At 53.4% G+C, this 14,770-nt stretch overlaps 6 protein-coding genes across 6 annotated transcripts; 2 read left to right on the top strand and 4 right to left on the bottom strand.

Moving 5' to 3' along the window:
• Positions 1-141: 141 nt before the first annotated feature.
• Positions 142-1,169, top strand: BU25DRAFT_458005 (uncharacterized protein; the record flags this gene model as incomplete). Its single annotated transcript, XM_033710164.1, has 2 exons — positions 142-225; positions 294-1,169. 2 exons carry the CDS (start codon positions 142-144, stop codon positions 1,167-1,169), a joined length of 960 nt encoding a protein of 319 aa, XP_033562345.1.
• A 221-nt stretch (positions 1,170-1,390) lies between these two features.
• Positions 1,391-2,398, bottom strand: BU25DRAFT_448122 (uncharacterized protein; the record flags this gene model as incomplete). Its single annotated transcript, XM_033709581.1, has 2 exons — positions 1,391-2,166; positions 2,221-2,398. 2 exons carry the CDS (start codon positions 2,396-2,398, stop codon positions 1,391-1,393), a joined length of 954 nt encoding a protein of 317 aa, XP_033562346.1.
• Positions 2,399-4,491: 2,093 nt separating this feature from the next.
• On the bottom strand, positions 4,492-6,195 carry BU25DRAFT_391698 (uncharacterized protein; the record flags this gene model as incomplete). The annotated part of the gene is made up of 4 exons (XM_033704622.1): positions 4,492-4,546; positions 4,615-5,065; positions 5,116-5,882; positions 5,922-6,195. The coding sequence occupies 3 exons, from the start codon at positions 6,193-6,195 to the stop codon at positions 4,940-4,942; spliced, it is 1,167 nt and encodes a 388-aa protein (XP_033562347.1). The 3' UTR covers positions 4,492-4,546; positions 4,615-4,939.
• An 810-nt stretch (positions 6,196-7,005) lies between these two features.
• On the bottom strand, positions 7,006-8,785 carry BU25DRAFT_40856 (FAS1 domain-containing protein). Its single transcript, XM_033705846.1, has 2 exons — positions 7,668-8,785; positions 7,006-7,609 (listed from the first exon to the last, which is right to left on the bottom strand). Exons 1-2 carry the CDS (start codon positions 8,648-8,650, stop codon positions 7,378-7,380), a joined length of 1,215 nt encoding a protein of 404 aa, XP_033562348.1. The 5' UTR covers positions 8,651-8,785; the 3' UTR covers positions 7,006-7,377.
• A 556-nt stretch (positions 8,786-9,341) lies between these two features.
• On the top strand, positions 9,342-12,594 carry BU25DRAFT_391701 (secretory pathway Sec39). Its single transcript, XM_033704623.1, has 2 exons — positions 9,342-12,172; positions 12,227-12,594. Exons 1-2 carry the CDS (start codon positions 9,379-9,381, stop codon positions 12,256-12,258), a joined length of 2,826 nt encoding a protein of 941 aa, XP_033562349.1. The 5' UTR covers positions 9,342-9,378; the 3' UTR covers positions 12,259-12,594.
• Positions 12,595-13,619: 1,025 nt separating this feature from the next.
• BU25DRAFT_410270 (40S ribosomal protein-like protein S12) lies at positions 13,620-14,362 on the bottom strand. The gene is made up of 3 exons (XM_033706240.1): positions 14,308-14,362; positions 13,853-14,180; positions 13,620-13,797 (listed from the first exon to the last, which is right to left on the bottom strand). The coding sequence occupies exons 1-3, from the start codon at positions 14,308-14,310 to the stop codon at positions 13,673-13,675; spliced, it is 456 nt and encodes a 151-aa protein (XP_033562350.1). The 5' UTR covers positions 14,311-14,362; the 3' UTR covers positions 13,620-13,672.
• Between the last annotated feature and the right edge of the window lie 408 nt (positions 14,363-14,770).

Raw genomic sequence — 14,770 nt, forward strand, 5'->3', positions numbered from 1 at the left:
GGGCCTGCAGTAAGGTTTTCTGTCAGCTGGGACTCTATCTCTCCTTGGATTTCTTGTCGTTCCTTGTGTCTGTTGCTTGTCTGCTGGTCAGCTATTCACTTTCACCCGTTTCTCTCATCTAGCTTTAGCTTGTCGTTCAAGATGAGACTCTCCAGCAACCTTGCCGTTGCCGTTCTGGCTCTGTTCGGTGTCGAAGCTCTATCGATTCCCTCGCGTAATTCAGTTGTATGTATTCCTACATACCAAACGTTCTGTCCTTCCCCAAGATCTCCGCTGCTAACAACCTGCATCAGAATGCCATCTCCAAGACCTACAACTCCTCTCCCGTCCGACGACAACTCGAAATCGGCGGTCTCACCCTCGGTGGCCCAGACGGCGGCATCAGTGGCGATGGTCTCAAGCTCGGCGGAAAGGGTGGAAAAGACGGAGCAGCAGGAAACGGCACTATGGCTGCGGGTGCTGAGCCCAAAGCTGGTAAAGGCGGTGCGATGGAGGCCGGTGCGGGCGCTGCTGGCAACGGCACAATGACTGCCGCTGAGCCAGCAGCGGCGAAGGAGAGCAAAGCACCGAAACCTGCAGAGGGCGGTGTTGCTGGAGAGGGTGCAGCGAAGGAACCCGCTGCCGCGAAAGAGACTGCCGCGCCAAAGGTCGCAGAACCAGCTGCCGCTGGAGAGGGTCCTGCAGCAAAGGAGAGCGCAGCGCCTAAGGCTCCCGCAGCCGGTGCAGAGGAACCTGCAGCGGCGAAAGAAAGCGCCGCGCCCAAGGCTTCTGATCTCGTAGCTGCAAAGGAGCCTGCAGCTGCTGAACCCGCCGCCGCTAAAGAAACAGCATCACCCAAGCCCGCTTCCTCTGGCGGCGAAGGCACAGAGTCCCAGCCTGGCCGCGCAGAAGGCGACGCCGCGCGCGCTAAAGCCGAAGCCGAAGCTGCTGCGGCCAAGGGCGAGAAGCCCGCTGGTGGTGCTGAGAAGTCCGAGGGTGTGAAGGCTACGCAAGAGGCGGACCAGTTCTCTGAGGAAGCGGGTATCACACTGGGTAAGGATGGGAATGCGCAGAATCTTGGTGGTGATCTAGGGATCACGAAGGGCAGTGATGGGTCTACGAGTGTGGGAGGCAAGAGTGGGATCAATGTTGCTGCTGATGGGACAGCGACGTTGAAGGGCAATGAGTAACCGGGGAGGTTGCCAACATTGTCTGTGGGCTCGGGAAACTCTTCATTACGGAGCCGGGTGGCTACAAAGATTTTTGTGTACCGAATGTAAACGCTAAAAGTAGACCCAGGGTATCTCCAGCCTTTCGACGCCGGTAACGCCATCGCTAAAAATGCTCGTTGCTGACTACAAATCATCAGAAACTGCTCTCGTCTCATTCCAAAGTATATTAGGATATCTCGTCACTCGTCCGACCACTCCTCAACAGAGCCCGCCGGCTTCCCAGCAGCCCTCCACGCAGCACCCAACTCCTCACACCGCGCCTTGTGTGCCTTCCACGTCTCATGCAGCGTCTCCGTGGTCTGTCCCGGAAAATGAGTGAGCATCGGCTCGTACCCCTTCTTCCTGATGACCTTCCACTTCCAGAAGCTCAATAGGTTGTCATCATCCCAGTCATCGATGCTACGAGGCGGTGAGGTCTTGGGCGGTGTGCTGTCTGGAAGCTGGTCGTGGTTGTCTGAGGGACTGGGAAGGTCGTGAGGAGCGTCGGTAAGGTATTCGTCGTCGACCTCGTACTCGCCGTCGATGTCTGAGGAGGGTCGCGCGGCTGGGACTTGCTGAGCTTGGAGCAGTCCGTTGGCGCGAAGGTAGTCAAGGACTCCTGCGCTCCCTGGAGGTGAAGCTTGAAGAATGTGAGGTGCGGGAATGATGGACTGCTGAGAAGCGTTGTTGTTGGTGGGCGCTGGTACACAAGCAGGAAATGAAGGAGTCGGAAGCGCGTCTGGGAAGTGCTGCTCGTCGACCTGTTGCTGGCCCTGAGTCTGCTCTTGTACGCTGCCCTCCGCTTCTTGCGCCTTCTGCGCGTCGTACTTTTCCCAGAACTTGGTCTGGTACTCCTGCTGCGTGGCGTCTGGTCGCCTGTTTGTATATACAATCGCCTCGCCCGTCCAGACGTGCTTGCCTCGATTACTCTCCCTCCAGAACTCTTCACCGTTCTCTTCGTTGGAGGGACCTGGTGCTGTATGCAATAGTTAGTAAAGACCTGACATGCCACCAAGAAGACAACACTTACGCCCTACGGCCTCCAGGGGGTCTTGCTGACCCCAGATGTTTTTATCGCGACCAGGTGGGAACATGCTGCCTTCGAAAGTCATGCCAGCTGGGTAGTTGGCTTCTGCGCCGGACCAGTCACTGTTGGTGCCGGTGAGGTTGTCAGGAGTTTCGTTGGAGCTCGACATGGTGGTGGACATGGTTGAGGTAGTATTGGTGAGCGGTCGTCGGGAATGGAAGTTTATACATTGTATGCGCGATGATCGCAGTGAAGGAAAGATTTCGCGTCATTGTCATGTCGGTCAGTATATAGCGAGGATGAAAGAAGTCGGACACGAACGGTCGCACCTGCTTCAAGCAGGTTCACCTCGTAATTTCTGGTATGCGCACACTGAAACTCACAGTGTCTTTATGTGCTAGTTAGGTCAAGTTTGCTGATGTGCTCAAGAACACACAATATATCGTCACATGCTTGGGCAAGCTTAGCGATTGATCATGACATGTGCATTTGCGATGGATTGCAATAGTAATCTCTCATTGATTCGGATGCGGCATACTTTTCCTGTCTCTTGTTTCTTAGGGTTCTTGCACTGTTATGTAGGCCCCAGGTGAAGCATATTAACGACATGGGCTGCGCGAGATTGCACATTGAGATGAGCTACGGATCACAGATTTTCATACTTCTCAAAGCTACCATGCCCATAGATGTATAAGTCGCCCATTACCGTATGTGGAATCACAATCAAAACTCACCTGATGGCTCCGTTGACAAGCACTTGCCAGATCTGCCCTGACGCGCCGGCTTTGCCAATCTAGCACCTCACTTTCACTTCACTGTTGCACAAACCACATCAAGCACTCTCGAATATGCTCACAGTCCGCACACATCTCGCCTACCTCGCCACCCGTGACCAACACCCACATTCAACCAGCGCACCATGCAAGCTCCTAACGGTAGCAGCCCAGGCGCACGAAGCGCGCTTATGGCTATGGCCACAGACTTGAAGCTCCACCCCATCATCGTGGGCCGAGCACTCGAGTACGCTTTCGACAACCTCTCTTCTTTCCCAAGCGCTGGTCAGGCTCTTTGCTTTGGCATCGTACGGCAAGGACATTGTGTGGACATGCAGGTCCTTGATGTTGAGCTGCAGAGGCTGAGGCGGAACTTTGGAGGTATGTTTGCTTTGAGATAGGAAGTTGAGTTAGAGCGAACGCTAATATTAGGTAGCAGTACTCGGTGCACCGGCTGTGCAGCATGTGTCTGTGGGACAGGGGTTCACGCAGCCTTCTGCTCGGGGACTTGAACAGTTGCCGTACAACACAATGGCTGCGCCGGCACCACACTCTGGGACTTCGACCCCTCTGGCTTCTTCTTCGCGCACCTTTGGAACCAGTGACGGTGTTGGGCATCACAACGCTTTAGTTTCGTCCAGTTCGTCCCCCATTGGGTCTTGGCAGATGCCGCAACAGAGGCGTTCCAGCTCTTTGACTCAGATGTCGGACTCCCCCGTTGGTGTTCACATTGTTGACGAGAAATTCCAAGATGGACATTCAGGTGCTACCTGAGGATTTATCGTCAACGGTCGAAGCCCTCAAGATGCTGTTACATTAGCTCTAGTAAGGTAAGTGTGGGAATTCGCCTATGCGAATGCGTGCTAATGTTGGCTCAAGACGAAACTGAACCATCTGCATGAACCGAGAGGAAAAGATTCAGTTCATGGCACAGCTGTGTCGGCAATCGTGTTTGCTCAGGTAACGGGAGTTACGGCGTGTCTTCTGGTGGAAAGGTCGCCTCGCTTCACTAACGAGTACACTGTATTCGGTTCACCATGAAAGGCTCCATATTGGAGGTTCGCCGCTTTTGCTACAAACGTGTTGCTTGGTTACGCTGCAGGTTGTATGTAAGTGAGCAATACATACTCTTATCGGTTTCGGCTGCATACCCAGTCTTGGCCAGTCTAAACCTTCGGACGTCTGCCGGTAGAGGGCGAAGTCTATCGGAAGGCTGCAGCTACCTGTGCATGTGATGACGAGGCTCGCTTTGACAAGTTAATCGAGGGGCAGCCGGCAGAAATGTGACGAAGTGCATCTTGACCTGTGCTCTCAGCCGCACCTGTACCAACGCCAGGGACGAGGGCCTGGTTATGCAGCCTCCCCGCATCCCAAGACCCCAGTTTGGCAGCTGAACCTAATCGGTACTTTGGGTGATAGCGCTTGCATGTGACTCAGCTTGCCAGCTTGTGCTTGGGTGCCTTCATATCAACTCGCATCGCATTTTGCATCGATCTGCATGGTAACCCCTGAAGACATGATCTGGACCCCTTCGTCAAGCGGCTCTCGTGTGTTGTCTGTTGTGGTTGTAAGGACCCGTGTTCAACCGTCTTGGGCTGAGGTGTGAAGGGCCATCCGTGCTTACCTTCACTTAAACGGCCAATCGTTGAAAGGTGAATCGAAAGGACCCTGGAAATAGCCTCGTCTCCCGCGTGCGCTTGTGCCATTACGAGCTGCTGCCCTTAAAACCCTCAAGTCAAGTGTGCCGAGAGCCGATAAAGAACTTGAAGTGAGGTCCAGATTGTGGAAGACTGATCGGGAAATACAATAGAGTAGGGAAGCGGGGAAGATGGGGTTGCGGTAACGTCCGCATGTTATAGTTGTGACATTGTGGCTGTGTCCAACGATCGCCTTGCGCCGGCTCTTGATACTCATACATATTCTTACACTTGCACCGTAAGGCGGCTGTATTACTCCTCCGCCTGAATCTCAGACTTTTGAGTACTTGAGATCTCCGAAACCAATGGTATCCAAAGGTGGTGTTTCAGATCGAAATACGCGTACGCTGCGCCAAGCCCCAAACTGGTCAGATGAACCTAAGCAAAGTCAGTAGGAGTTCGAATAGCTTGGATCTTACACGACACACCAAGTACGCGGGCCTGTTACCACCCTTTGGAGTTTGAACCATACTGTACGCCTGCGAGGCGGCGAAGAGCAGTCCCCAATACATCGCATCCAGTCTCAACACCAAGCCTTGAGGTACCCATACCTTCTCGTTCGCATACGCCACACAGTAAATACCAAGTGCCGCAGCAATAGCACCACTGGCACCGAGATTCAGCACCAATCCACTTGCCAGGTTGAAGCGGTACGCAAAGTGCGCAAAGTAGCTTGTGATGAGCGGTACGCTGATCAGGAACGCTGATGTGTGAAAGAGATCGCCGTCAAAATAATGGACGACACCCGGAAGGAACCAGGCAAGCGCTGCCATATTTGTCGCAGCATGCGCCCAACTAGAATTAACGAGGGGGTATGTGAAGGCCGTCCATTTCGCCTCGCCAGTGACATGAATAAGTCTCTCCCAGATAGGGAGCGGAGACCTTTTGAGAAGATGGATGGCAAATGTTGCAACAACGATGCCGATGGTGAGGTTGTCGAGCTCGTCCCAGCCTGCCTTAATGCCATCGCGGATGACAGTAGGGGTCAGGTACCAGGTTTGAGGTAGCTGCGCACGTTCAGGAAGATGACTGCCATCGGAGCTTGGTACTCCAGCTTTAACGTCCAGGTATGCGAGTGTACCATAAGTGCCAACTAGTGCGAACAGGGTCCATATGCCAGGCCACAGAAGCTTTCTTCTCATGAAGGCGATGCGCCGTTGGATTGCCTCTTCTTTCGCGTCGATCGTGAGTGTCACTTCATCCTCAGGTCCTTTTGTTTGTGCTTGATGGATACCTTTCATGAAGTCTCTGGGGCTAGACGGGTTGGTCGAGACGGGAGGCGCGGACGTTGTCTCCATGGCGGGCTTTACCACAGGTGTGCCTGCCGGTAGCTGACTTGACTTGCGCAATGTGTTCAGCAAGAGCGACGCTTTCTTTGCTGAGTCCACCTTAGGACTACCCCTTCTCCGTATTGTCGAGTTATCCGGCGATGAAGGTTTGGCCGCAGGTTTAGCCGGCTTATAGAGAGGTGGTTGAGCTGATCTGGACTTGAAGCGTGCAAAAAGCATGGAGGTAGTATGTTGATGTTGCAGAGTGAACTGCGGCCGGAACAATTTTGAGCCACATCTGGGTATGCATATCGTGGAAGAGCACGAGACCGGAGTGAAGAAAGACATGGCGCGCTAAGACGCGAAATGCGAGGAGCCAAACTTCTACAGAACAGGGTATAAGGCGCCGGACATGCTACGAAGTGTATTGGTACATGAGAAGGGAACTGAATTGAAGATGAATGAGAGATGAAGTTAGTGACGTCCGAGGTGCAGACGTGGATGCTCGAGGGTGAAGGATCGCGTAGAAACTTAGCGCCGTCACCAGATCACGTGAGTCATCGTCTCGTCCTCCTTCATGCAAAGAGTCAAGATAATATTTGCCTCAGACTAGCTATATATATGAATACAGATGATTATAGTCGATCTCCAGTGACGAAGGCTATCTATGGTATATGATCGGTGCGAAATACCATAAGTGACCTGCTAATTCATCACACTGCTTACGATCTACACTCTCGCACCCTCCAGGAATCCGCTAATAGATCGTGGCTGACATTAAATCTTAGAGGCCTTTAGAGACGTTAACAGTACCTAAGCAAAATTTAAAGTTAACGTTAGTGCTAAAAGTATTTCTAGCATATAAGGCCAGAATTCTGTAACTAAGAAAAACTCGTAGAAGGGAATCCCCAACATGTTCAGGCAAGCAACATGTGGGAGCAGCTGCCTTGAAACTACTTGCTTAGCCCTTCTCGTCCGTGCCTACTTATCACAAAACAACTGCTTCCCACCAATCTGACTCACTTCTGACTCCAAACCCATATTCTTTCCTCATTATCCCATCATCCAGCGCAGAGCCTCACAGAGGAGCTCAGAGGCACGATGCAATAGAGAACTTCTACCCATCATCCTGTCTTCACACGCCCTCTCTCACCTCAACATGCACTGCCTCCTTTCCCTCACGAGCATGAAGAACTGTTAAGGTTCTACGAGACGACTATGTACGAGGCTGTCAGGTGTGGGATTGAGATAGGAAGTGAGGTGGTAAAGGGTTCAACGTTCAGGTTTTGTGGAGGTAGAGAAAAGTTGGTAGAGCAGAAACCACGCGGATGACTGGGGAAAGAGAGGAATATTAGTTCTGCTTACAGGAAAGAGGATAAAGACGTCGGGAACTGCCAAAGAGTCAAGATGCAGTGGCAGGGTTTACAACAGAGCCAGCAGAGAAGCACCGAAAGTCCATAGTGCCCCATCAAATCTCAATGCTTTCGCCAAGGGAGCAGCGGCGTTTGAGCTCGCCGCCGTAGGGCTTGCCGTGTTTGTTACAGTTGATGATGGCCTTGAGGAAGGTGTTCCTGAGGCTGTCGTGTTCGTTGAGTTCAACTGCTCTAGCGGAACCATGATAGCGTCGAGTACATGCACAAGACCATTATGAGTCCTATTCCATTTGTGTCAGTCATAGCAATTAAACAAGACCATCGAGTCCGGGGACTTACAAGACATTCGCGTTAATGACCTTAGCATTATTGAACCAAATCGTCCTTTCTCCCTCACTTTCCTCAACCCTCACCCTCACAGTCCCATTCTGCAAGCTCTTGAACACCTGCCCATCAACCAGAAAATCGCTATATGCCACTTCTGGCAAAGTGTGATACAACAGTGCGCCAGTCAGGGCCGTGGCGTTAAGCACAGTGTCAGGGTTCCCTGCGGCCTGGAACGCCGCATTGCTCGGCCCCAAACACGTCACATTCTTGCTTCCATCGAGAGCAGACCAGAGACGCGTGCGATTGAAAGCGTTGTCGAGACTCGCGAGACCTGCGCTGCGGATCGTTCGCGCGCAGGTCGTTGGTAGTGTCAGAAGGCCGTCGACGATGTGGAAACTGCCGCCGTCCCAAGTGCCCTGGTTTGCGTCCAGTGTCTGCAGGTTGACGGTCGATGCAAGACCGGAGCGTATGCCTGCGTTCTGTGGGTCTGAGGATTGGCGGCTCATGAGCTTGAAGCGGGTCGGAGAGGAGGCTTGGCCTGCGCTTTGGATGAATACTACCTGGCCTCTGGCTCGCTCAGCGCCACCGAATTTGGCGCCTAAGCTTGCTCCTGTGGTTCGGTTGTTGGCGGGGGAGTCTTTTAGCATGGTAGGTGCTGTGATTCCTTTGGTTCCGACGCTCGTGAAGTTGTCTTGGTTCATGTTTGAAACGAGTGTGTGGTATTGCAAAAGCTGTAACAGGACATCTGGGCCAACGTCGAACAGGGAGACCTGGTGCTGCGCGTGGTATGTTGTAAAGGCATCGTTGCTTGGAGCGAGGAATGTGATCGGGTAGCTTGATTCGTTGCCGAAGTAGGCGGCGGCGAAGGCTTCGTTGTTCTGGTAGAAAGTTGTGAAGTTTGATAGCTCGGGAACCTTTGATAGAGCCTCGAGAAGGGTCTGTGCATATGTGACACCCAGCGCTGTTCCTAGAAGTAAGAGATGGCGAAGCATCATGATGGAGCTCAGTCGAGACAGCAGATTCGGTGGCAATTGACTGCGTGAAAAGGGTACCACTGAGAAGAAGTAGAGTGCGAGCGCAAGCTGAATACTGCAGGATCAGACTGAAACAGCTCTATGAGAAGCACCAGACCTATAGTTGAGGGTGGACGCGCAACCCCGCGTAAGCTGATGCTCGGCCTGCGGCTCTGCATTGCATCGCGAGGAAGGAAGCCAATTGCGCAAGGGTCGAGCAGCCAGCTCGCTAGAGACGCGAACGCCACGAAGGCTAAATGTACCAAGTCGCGTCCGTAGGCGATGACAGCACGAGGCTGAAGACAGCAGAGAGACAGGGCTGAGGATCGAGACTACAGTTCCTAATACTCCAAAGCCTACCCCAAAGCCTACCCCAATTGGTAGAGGAAGGCGCAATTACAGCCACCAACATCATCGACCTTCATTGAGGTCCAAGATGATCCAAGGTTTTGGATACTGGGGTGCATGCGGTCTGTAGACAGCGCACGGTCCGCATTCCTCGAGACGCAGGTGTCGAGAGACGTTGGGGGCCGAGGGTCGACGTGAAGGTTAGCGGAGTTGGCTGGAGACCCCCGAGGTGATTGCCAAGGCTGCTGACGTAGCGAATCACGTGAATGTGCGTGTGGCCTCTCTCGAGCCCAAACAATCCCCACGGCTATGTGTAGCCGCACAGACAGCTGACAGTAGTTCGAGCCTGGTATTGCAGGAACATGTCCGTCCTTCAAAGGCTCCAGAAGCTCTCAGAACTGCAGTGTTTGCTGCTGGCTGTCCAATATGCCACCGAATCGAACATCGACTCTCTGCGAGCATTGACGGCATTGCGCGAATCTGAATTGCCGTTTGGGCTGGTGCTGAACGTCCTCCTCACATTCTTACCAGAGGGCGCAGAGCCCACAGCATATGTCGAGTATCTGAATGAGCTTGCGACTGGCCCACGGCATCCCGGCGACGACCCCGCTGCGCACTTGGCCATCGCTGCGGTCGAGGCGCTATCGAAATCGCAAGCAAAGAAGAGGAGGAGAGAAATAGAACTGCTGCCGCTGGTGCACCCCCAGTACGCTGCAGAGCTCGAGCTCGACCCTTTCAGCCATTTCCTTATCCACCGCGCGCATCGCATCGACTCGCAGACCGGCTTGCTCGACCTCGTACCGCAGCTCATCGTCCCCTTCCTCCACCACTCCGAGTACCTCCGAACTTGGTTCATTTCGACTGCCCTCCCGCTGCTGCGCCTAAGCTACGAGTACTACCCGCAGGGCACCGCGTCATCTCTTGATGAGTTCGCCAGTTTGAGGGGAAAGCGGGCACTAGACTTCAATCTCTCGAATCTTCGTGCTGCGAGGAAAGCTGGAGCAGACACACAAAACGCAGCACGAGATCTGAGGGGCATCGTCTCTCCATGGATATGCGGAGCCAGCGATCGAAAGAGACGGAAGATCTCTAGCGAGAACCGTAGGGCATCGATGGCAGAAATGCAGACACAAGAGTCAAATGATTGGGACTGCCTGTTCCGGTGGCTGTTGCACACTTCGAAAGAAGACCTGCCTCTAGTCGCTGCTGCCATATCTGAGTGGGATGGACCGGAGGACATGGACCTTGGAGGCTTCGAAGAAGGTCGTGATTATGTGGACGAGGACACACAGCGCCGCTTGGAGACAAAGTACGCACAAACAGCGCTCTCATGTTTGTACCTGGTCGATGCGAGCGACGTTGGTGCACTACAGACGGCCCATGCTCTGCTTACGCGCATATGCGACCTTCTCCACTATGACCCACCACCAGATCTCAACATTGGTGTTGAGTCACTCCCATCATATGACCTCAAGATACCAATACTGCAAGACGCCACTTCCTCGTTGATCCAGGAAGAACGACTCCTCGCGTCTGACAACGATATCACAAAACCAGAGCAAGGCGCTTTCCGGATCATTGAGCTGGTACTCTTTTCGGCGTGTGTCTTGTCAAGCCTGCAACACCCCGTCTCACCACGGACAGTCGCCAACCTGTCCTTACGGGACGACTATGCTGAGCAATCCGCACTGCTCCAGAAGGTACTCCACGCCCTCAGCGGCGGCCCAAAGAAAGACAGCGGTCAGTGGCGGACCATCAGATCCAAACTGCTCTGGCTGTGGAACTGGGGCACAGATGCGCACGACAACGATCGTCATGGTCAGGGTATCTTAGGGATGCTGGAGAAGACGACCATTGAGACAGAGATCTTGAAGTCGCTCATCGAGGGCAGTCACTTCCCTCTTGCAGCACAAATCTACGTCAACCCAGCTTTCGGCGAACACCCTCTTCTGCAATCTGAAGTTGAGAAGGTTGTGTTATCCGCTGCTTTGCATCATTACGACAATGCTAGCAATGGCAACCGAAATAGAGGGGGCATGAAGCGTTGCGCAGAGATTGTCGCTGCCTTTGCTCCTCACTTCTCCAAGTCTTCACGCTTTCAGCAAACACAGGCATTGCTTTCAGCGACGCATGCGATGTCTTTCTATTCTTTAATCCTCCAGCACGGCGTACCATTTCAGCCAGTCAGCATTAGAGTTAGCTCAGACCCATTGTCGCTCATACAAAAGCTACTCTTGCAGAACCTCGGCAGTTACACCAAACTCGACGATATGATCTCCATAGGGCAGAACCTGGTTGTGTCGATGCCATCGACTATCATGGACGATGCCAAAGATGCTGGCCCGTTCGATGCGACCACAGTCGAGAAAAAGAAAGCCGCTGCCGAACGTCGAGTTATCGGTATGGCTATCGACGCTGCTCTAGAAGAAGGCGACTTTGAGACAGCATATTCTTACGTCGTGAACCGCCTAACCCCGACCGCAACACCATCACCAGCAGTCTCGACATCGTCACAGCGCTTCTCATTCGACTCCGACACCTCGGCAAAGCAAGCCGATGACGCAGAAGACGTCGCCTGGCGCGCAGCCCTCCGCGCCGGTCGCTACAAGCCCTCCCTCTCCTCCTCGGGAACATGGTCCCACGCGACATCCGCACGACCTGATCTCCGCCACCTCGAGCAACGCATGGAGCTCTTATCCCAAGCCCTCCTCCTCGCCCCGCCAGCCCATCTCGAAGAAGTCCTCAACGTATGGCAGCAGTGCGAAGCCGAAATGACCGAACTCCTCGCACAAGAAACAGAAGCCGAGGAGCGCTTCAACGACGCTGCTGATCGCAAGCTGCCTGGTGCTTTCGATATGGGCACCATTCCCACCGTACAGCCGCGCCGCGAAGTCGGACGAGGTGCTGTCGAGGAGAGCCCGATGGGGTTGTTTGATGTTGCGCGAGGTGCGGCTGCTGCGTTTTCAAAGAGCGCGTTCCCGCTGCGCAGTAATACTCAGACCTCCCCAAGACCAGAGTCGAGAGATGCTAAGCGTGTTAGCATGGATCTTAGTGATTCCGACAGCATGCATGGGCACGAAGAACGTGTCAGAAGGAGAGATATGCTGGCTAATACGGCTTCTGGTGCGCTGCAGTCGGGTCTCGGTTGGGTGTTGGGTAAGTCTTGGGCACGCATGTTACTATAGGTGCTCTTAAGCTAACATTACACAGGTGCAAAACCCGTCAATGACCAGGGTAGATAGGCAGGTGCCCGTGTTGTAACGCAATATACCCATTGACATGTTGTCGATCTTTTACAGTATCACACCATAGACACCATCTACCGTACTACACTGAGGTACATCCCGGAGGCCTTCAGACAGCATTTGCCCTCTTCGTCACTACATCCGTTTCTTATAGTCGCTCTTCCCAACCCAGCATACCTCTCCATCAAGTTGCCTAGCGCCTGTCCTCACATCAAATCTCTCACAATCCGCTTGCCTCCCCTCACCATCCAAAAACAATCAACCCACGATGCTAACCACCAAGCTCTTCATCGCTGCCCTCAGCCTCTTCACCACGGCCCACGCAGTCCCAGCAAACACCCCCAAGCTACGCCATCTCTACACCCATCTACAGTCCTCCCGCCACACCTATCCTGAATATTCCCAGCAACGCAACATTCCCCACTATGTCGTTCTACTGGTACATCGACAAGGAATGCTCTAGTAGATATTGCACATTCGACCTCGTGCCTAATAAATGCCATCCATTACCAGAGCGCGCGAAGAGCATGCTTAAGCTTTTGGTTGCGCCTGGGTACTTGGGTGAGCAACCACATTCACGTCTTTATTTCAGATAAGTAACTGGGAAGACTGATGTATGGTTGTAATCAAGGAGTACGCAACGCAGGACTGCGGTGGTGACTTTGAGACGACTGATCCCTTGATTCGGACTGTGAGGATGTGCAAAGGATTTGGGAGTGTGGTGATCGTCCCAGACGGGCACCGCGGACTACACCGTTCCAGCGCCAGGCTGCGTCCAAGTTGACTCGAAATATCGTTTCCTGGACATCGGCGCCGATAAGTGTTACCCGCCATCACAGAGCATGAAGAGCGTGCATGTTGGCTCTTCTATGGACGGCGCTTTGTGTAAGTACTCGACTGAATGTGTGTCCGGTGTGTGGATGAAGGCTAATGTGTAGTGATATAGTGAGGATGTATGAGTCGGAGGGCTGTATTGGGGAGTGGGGCTTGCAGTCCATTAATACTCTCTTCTGTCAGGAGAATGAAGGGTATGGGTACAAAAGCGTGAAGCGGGTTGTGCATGAGGATTAGTAGGCCTTCACAGACAGTAGGATATGCATATCGCGTTGTAGAGTCTGCAAAGGGGAAACACGGTTAGAGTATCTAATTCAGACGCAAATCCAGCGGATCAAGACTTCGGGCACATCACAATGAGAGCAAAAGAAGTGAAGTGTTGGTTTCATCAGTCTATTCCTCGTCGATGCCGTGGCAATCGTGACTTTCTATCTTCCTTTGCAACCCGTCACATGGTCTTCCATATCCCTCCGTATTTGTCCCTCATCAATTAAGATGTGCACAAATAGTTCTCGAGAAGCGGTCGTTGATATAGCGGGGTGTTGTAGAGCGTTTACACACTAGCAGTGCGACACGCTTACTGCTCGGTCTGGAAGTAGTTGAGGAGGATGGAGCGCTCCTGCGACTCCTCACCCCAGTCCTTGACGACAACGCAAGAGCAGTTGACGACCTTGCGGGGGTTACCCTCACGGTCAATCTGGCCTGCACAAAATTATTAGCACACTCCCTCACCCGATAATCAACCACTTCAACGTACAAAGACCAGCCCACTCGCCGAGCTGCTTGCCATCAGGGACCTTGATGAGAGGGATCTTGTGCTCAGAGCAGAGCGCAACAACGAGCTTCTTGTAGGCCTCCTCCTCGCAAGCCTCGTTGAGGACGCACATGTGAGCCTGGCGGCGGTCGAGGGCCTTGGAGGCCTCGCGCAGACCGCGGGCAAGTCCGTCGTGGATGAGCGCGAGCTTCAGCACGCCTTTGAGAGCCTCAAGGACGGACATCTGGCCCTTGCCGGCCGACGCATCGGCGCTGACTTCGACCTCGGCGGCCGCGGAAACCTGGGACTTGGTATCGTCTTCTCCGTCCGACTGTGTTGCGTTAGTTACTTGGTCGTGCGAGGGTTTTGCGGCGATGCATAGCGGGGCATGGTCGCGAGTTGTGCGTCACAATGCAATGCAGTTGCATGCATCGTCGCGTTGGTGTGGTGAGCCGTACCATGATTGCTATTGATCTATCGGGGTTCCTCGAAGAGTGTTGGTGTAGATAGAGGGGAAAGGAGATTCGTTCGAAAGTTCGAGCCCAAAATTGCCGGCCATGGTGGGAGCGGCTAGCGCCGAAGCGAGTGGTCAGTGCGCTCAGGTCAATCTTGGCGCACCGGAACTCTTCACAGCGCGCTCATTTACAAAACACTGAAAGTGCTTGTGGCGGACTTAAAGTCCTTGTCTATAGCTGTCGTGCGACATATGAAATGCCCAGGAATTGAGCTTGCGCTCATGTGTATCTGCCGGGCTGAATATCGACATCTTCTCTACACGCGTTTTTACACTGCACGGATCATACAGCTCGGCTATCGCAGACAGTACCTTAGGTACGTATCCCAACTGGTACAATACAGACGGGTAATGAAAACTGCAACCAATGTTCTTTCGTGATGGATGTAGCAAATTTTGACTTTTCG

This window comes from Macroventuria anomochaeta (genome assembly GCF_010093625.1).
Source record: "Macroventuria anomochaeta strain CBS 525.71 unplaced genomic scaffold BU25scaffold_14, whole genome shotgun sequence".
Taxonomy (NCBI): domain Eukaryota; kingdom Fungi; phylum Ascomycota; class Dothideomycetes; order Pleosporales; family Didymellaceae; genus Macroventuria; species Macroventuria anomochaeta.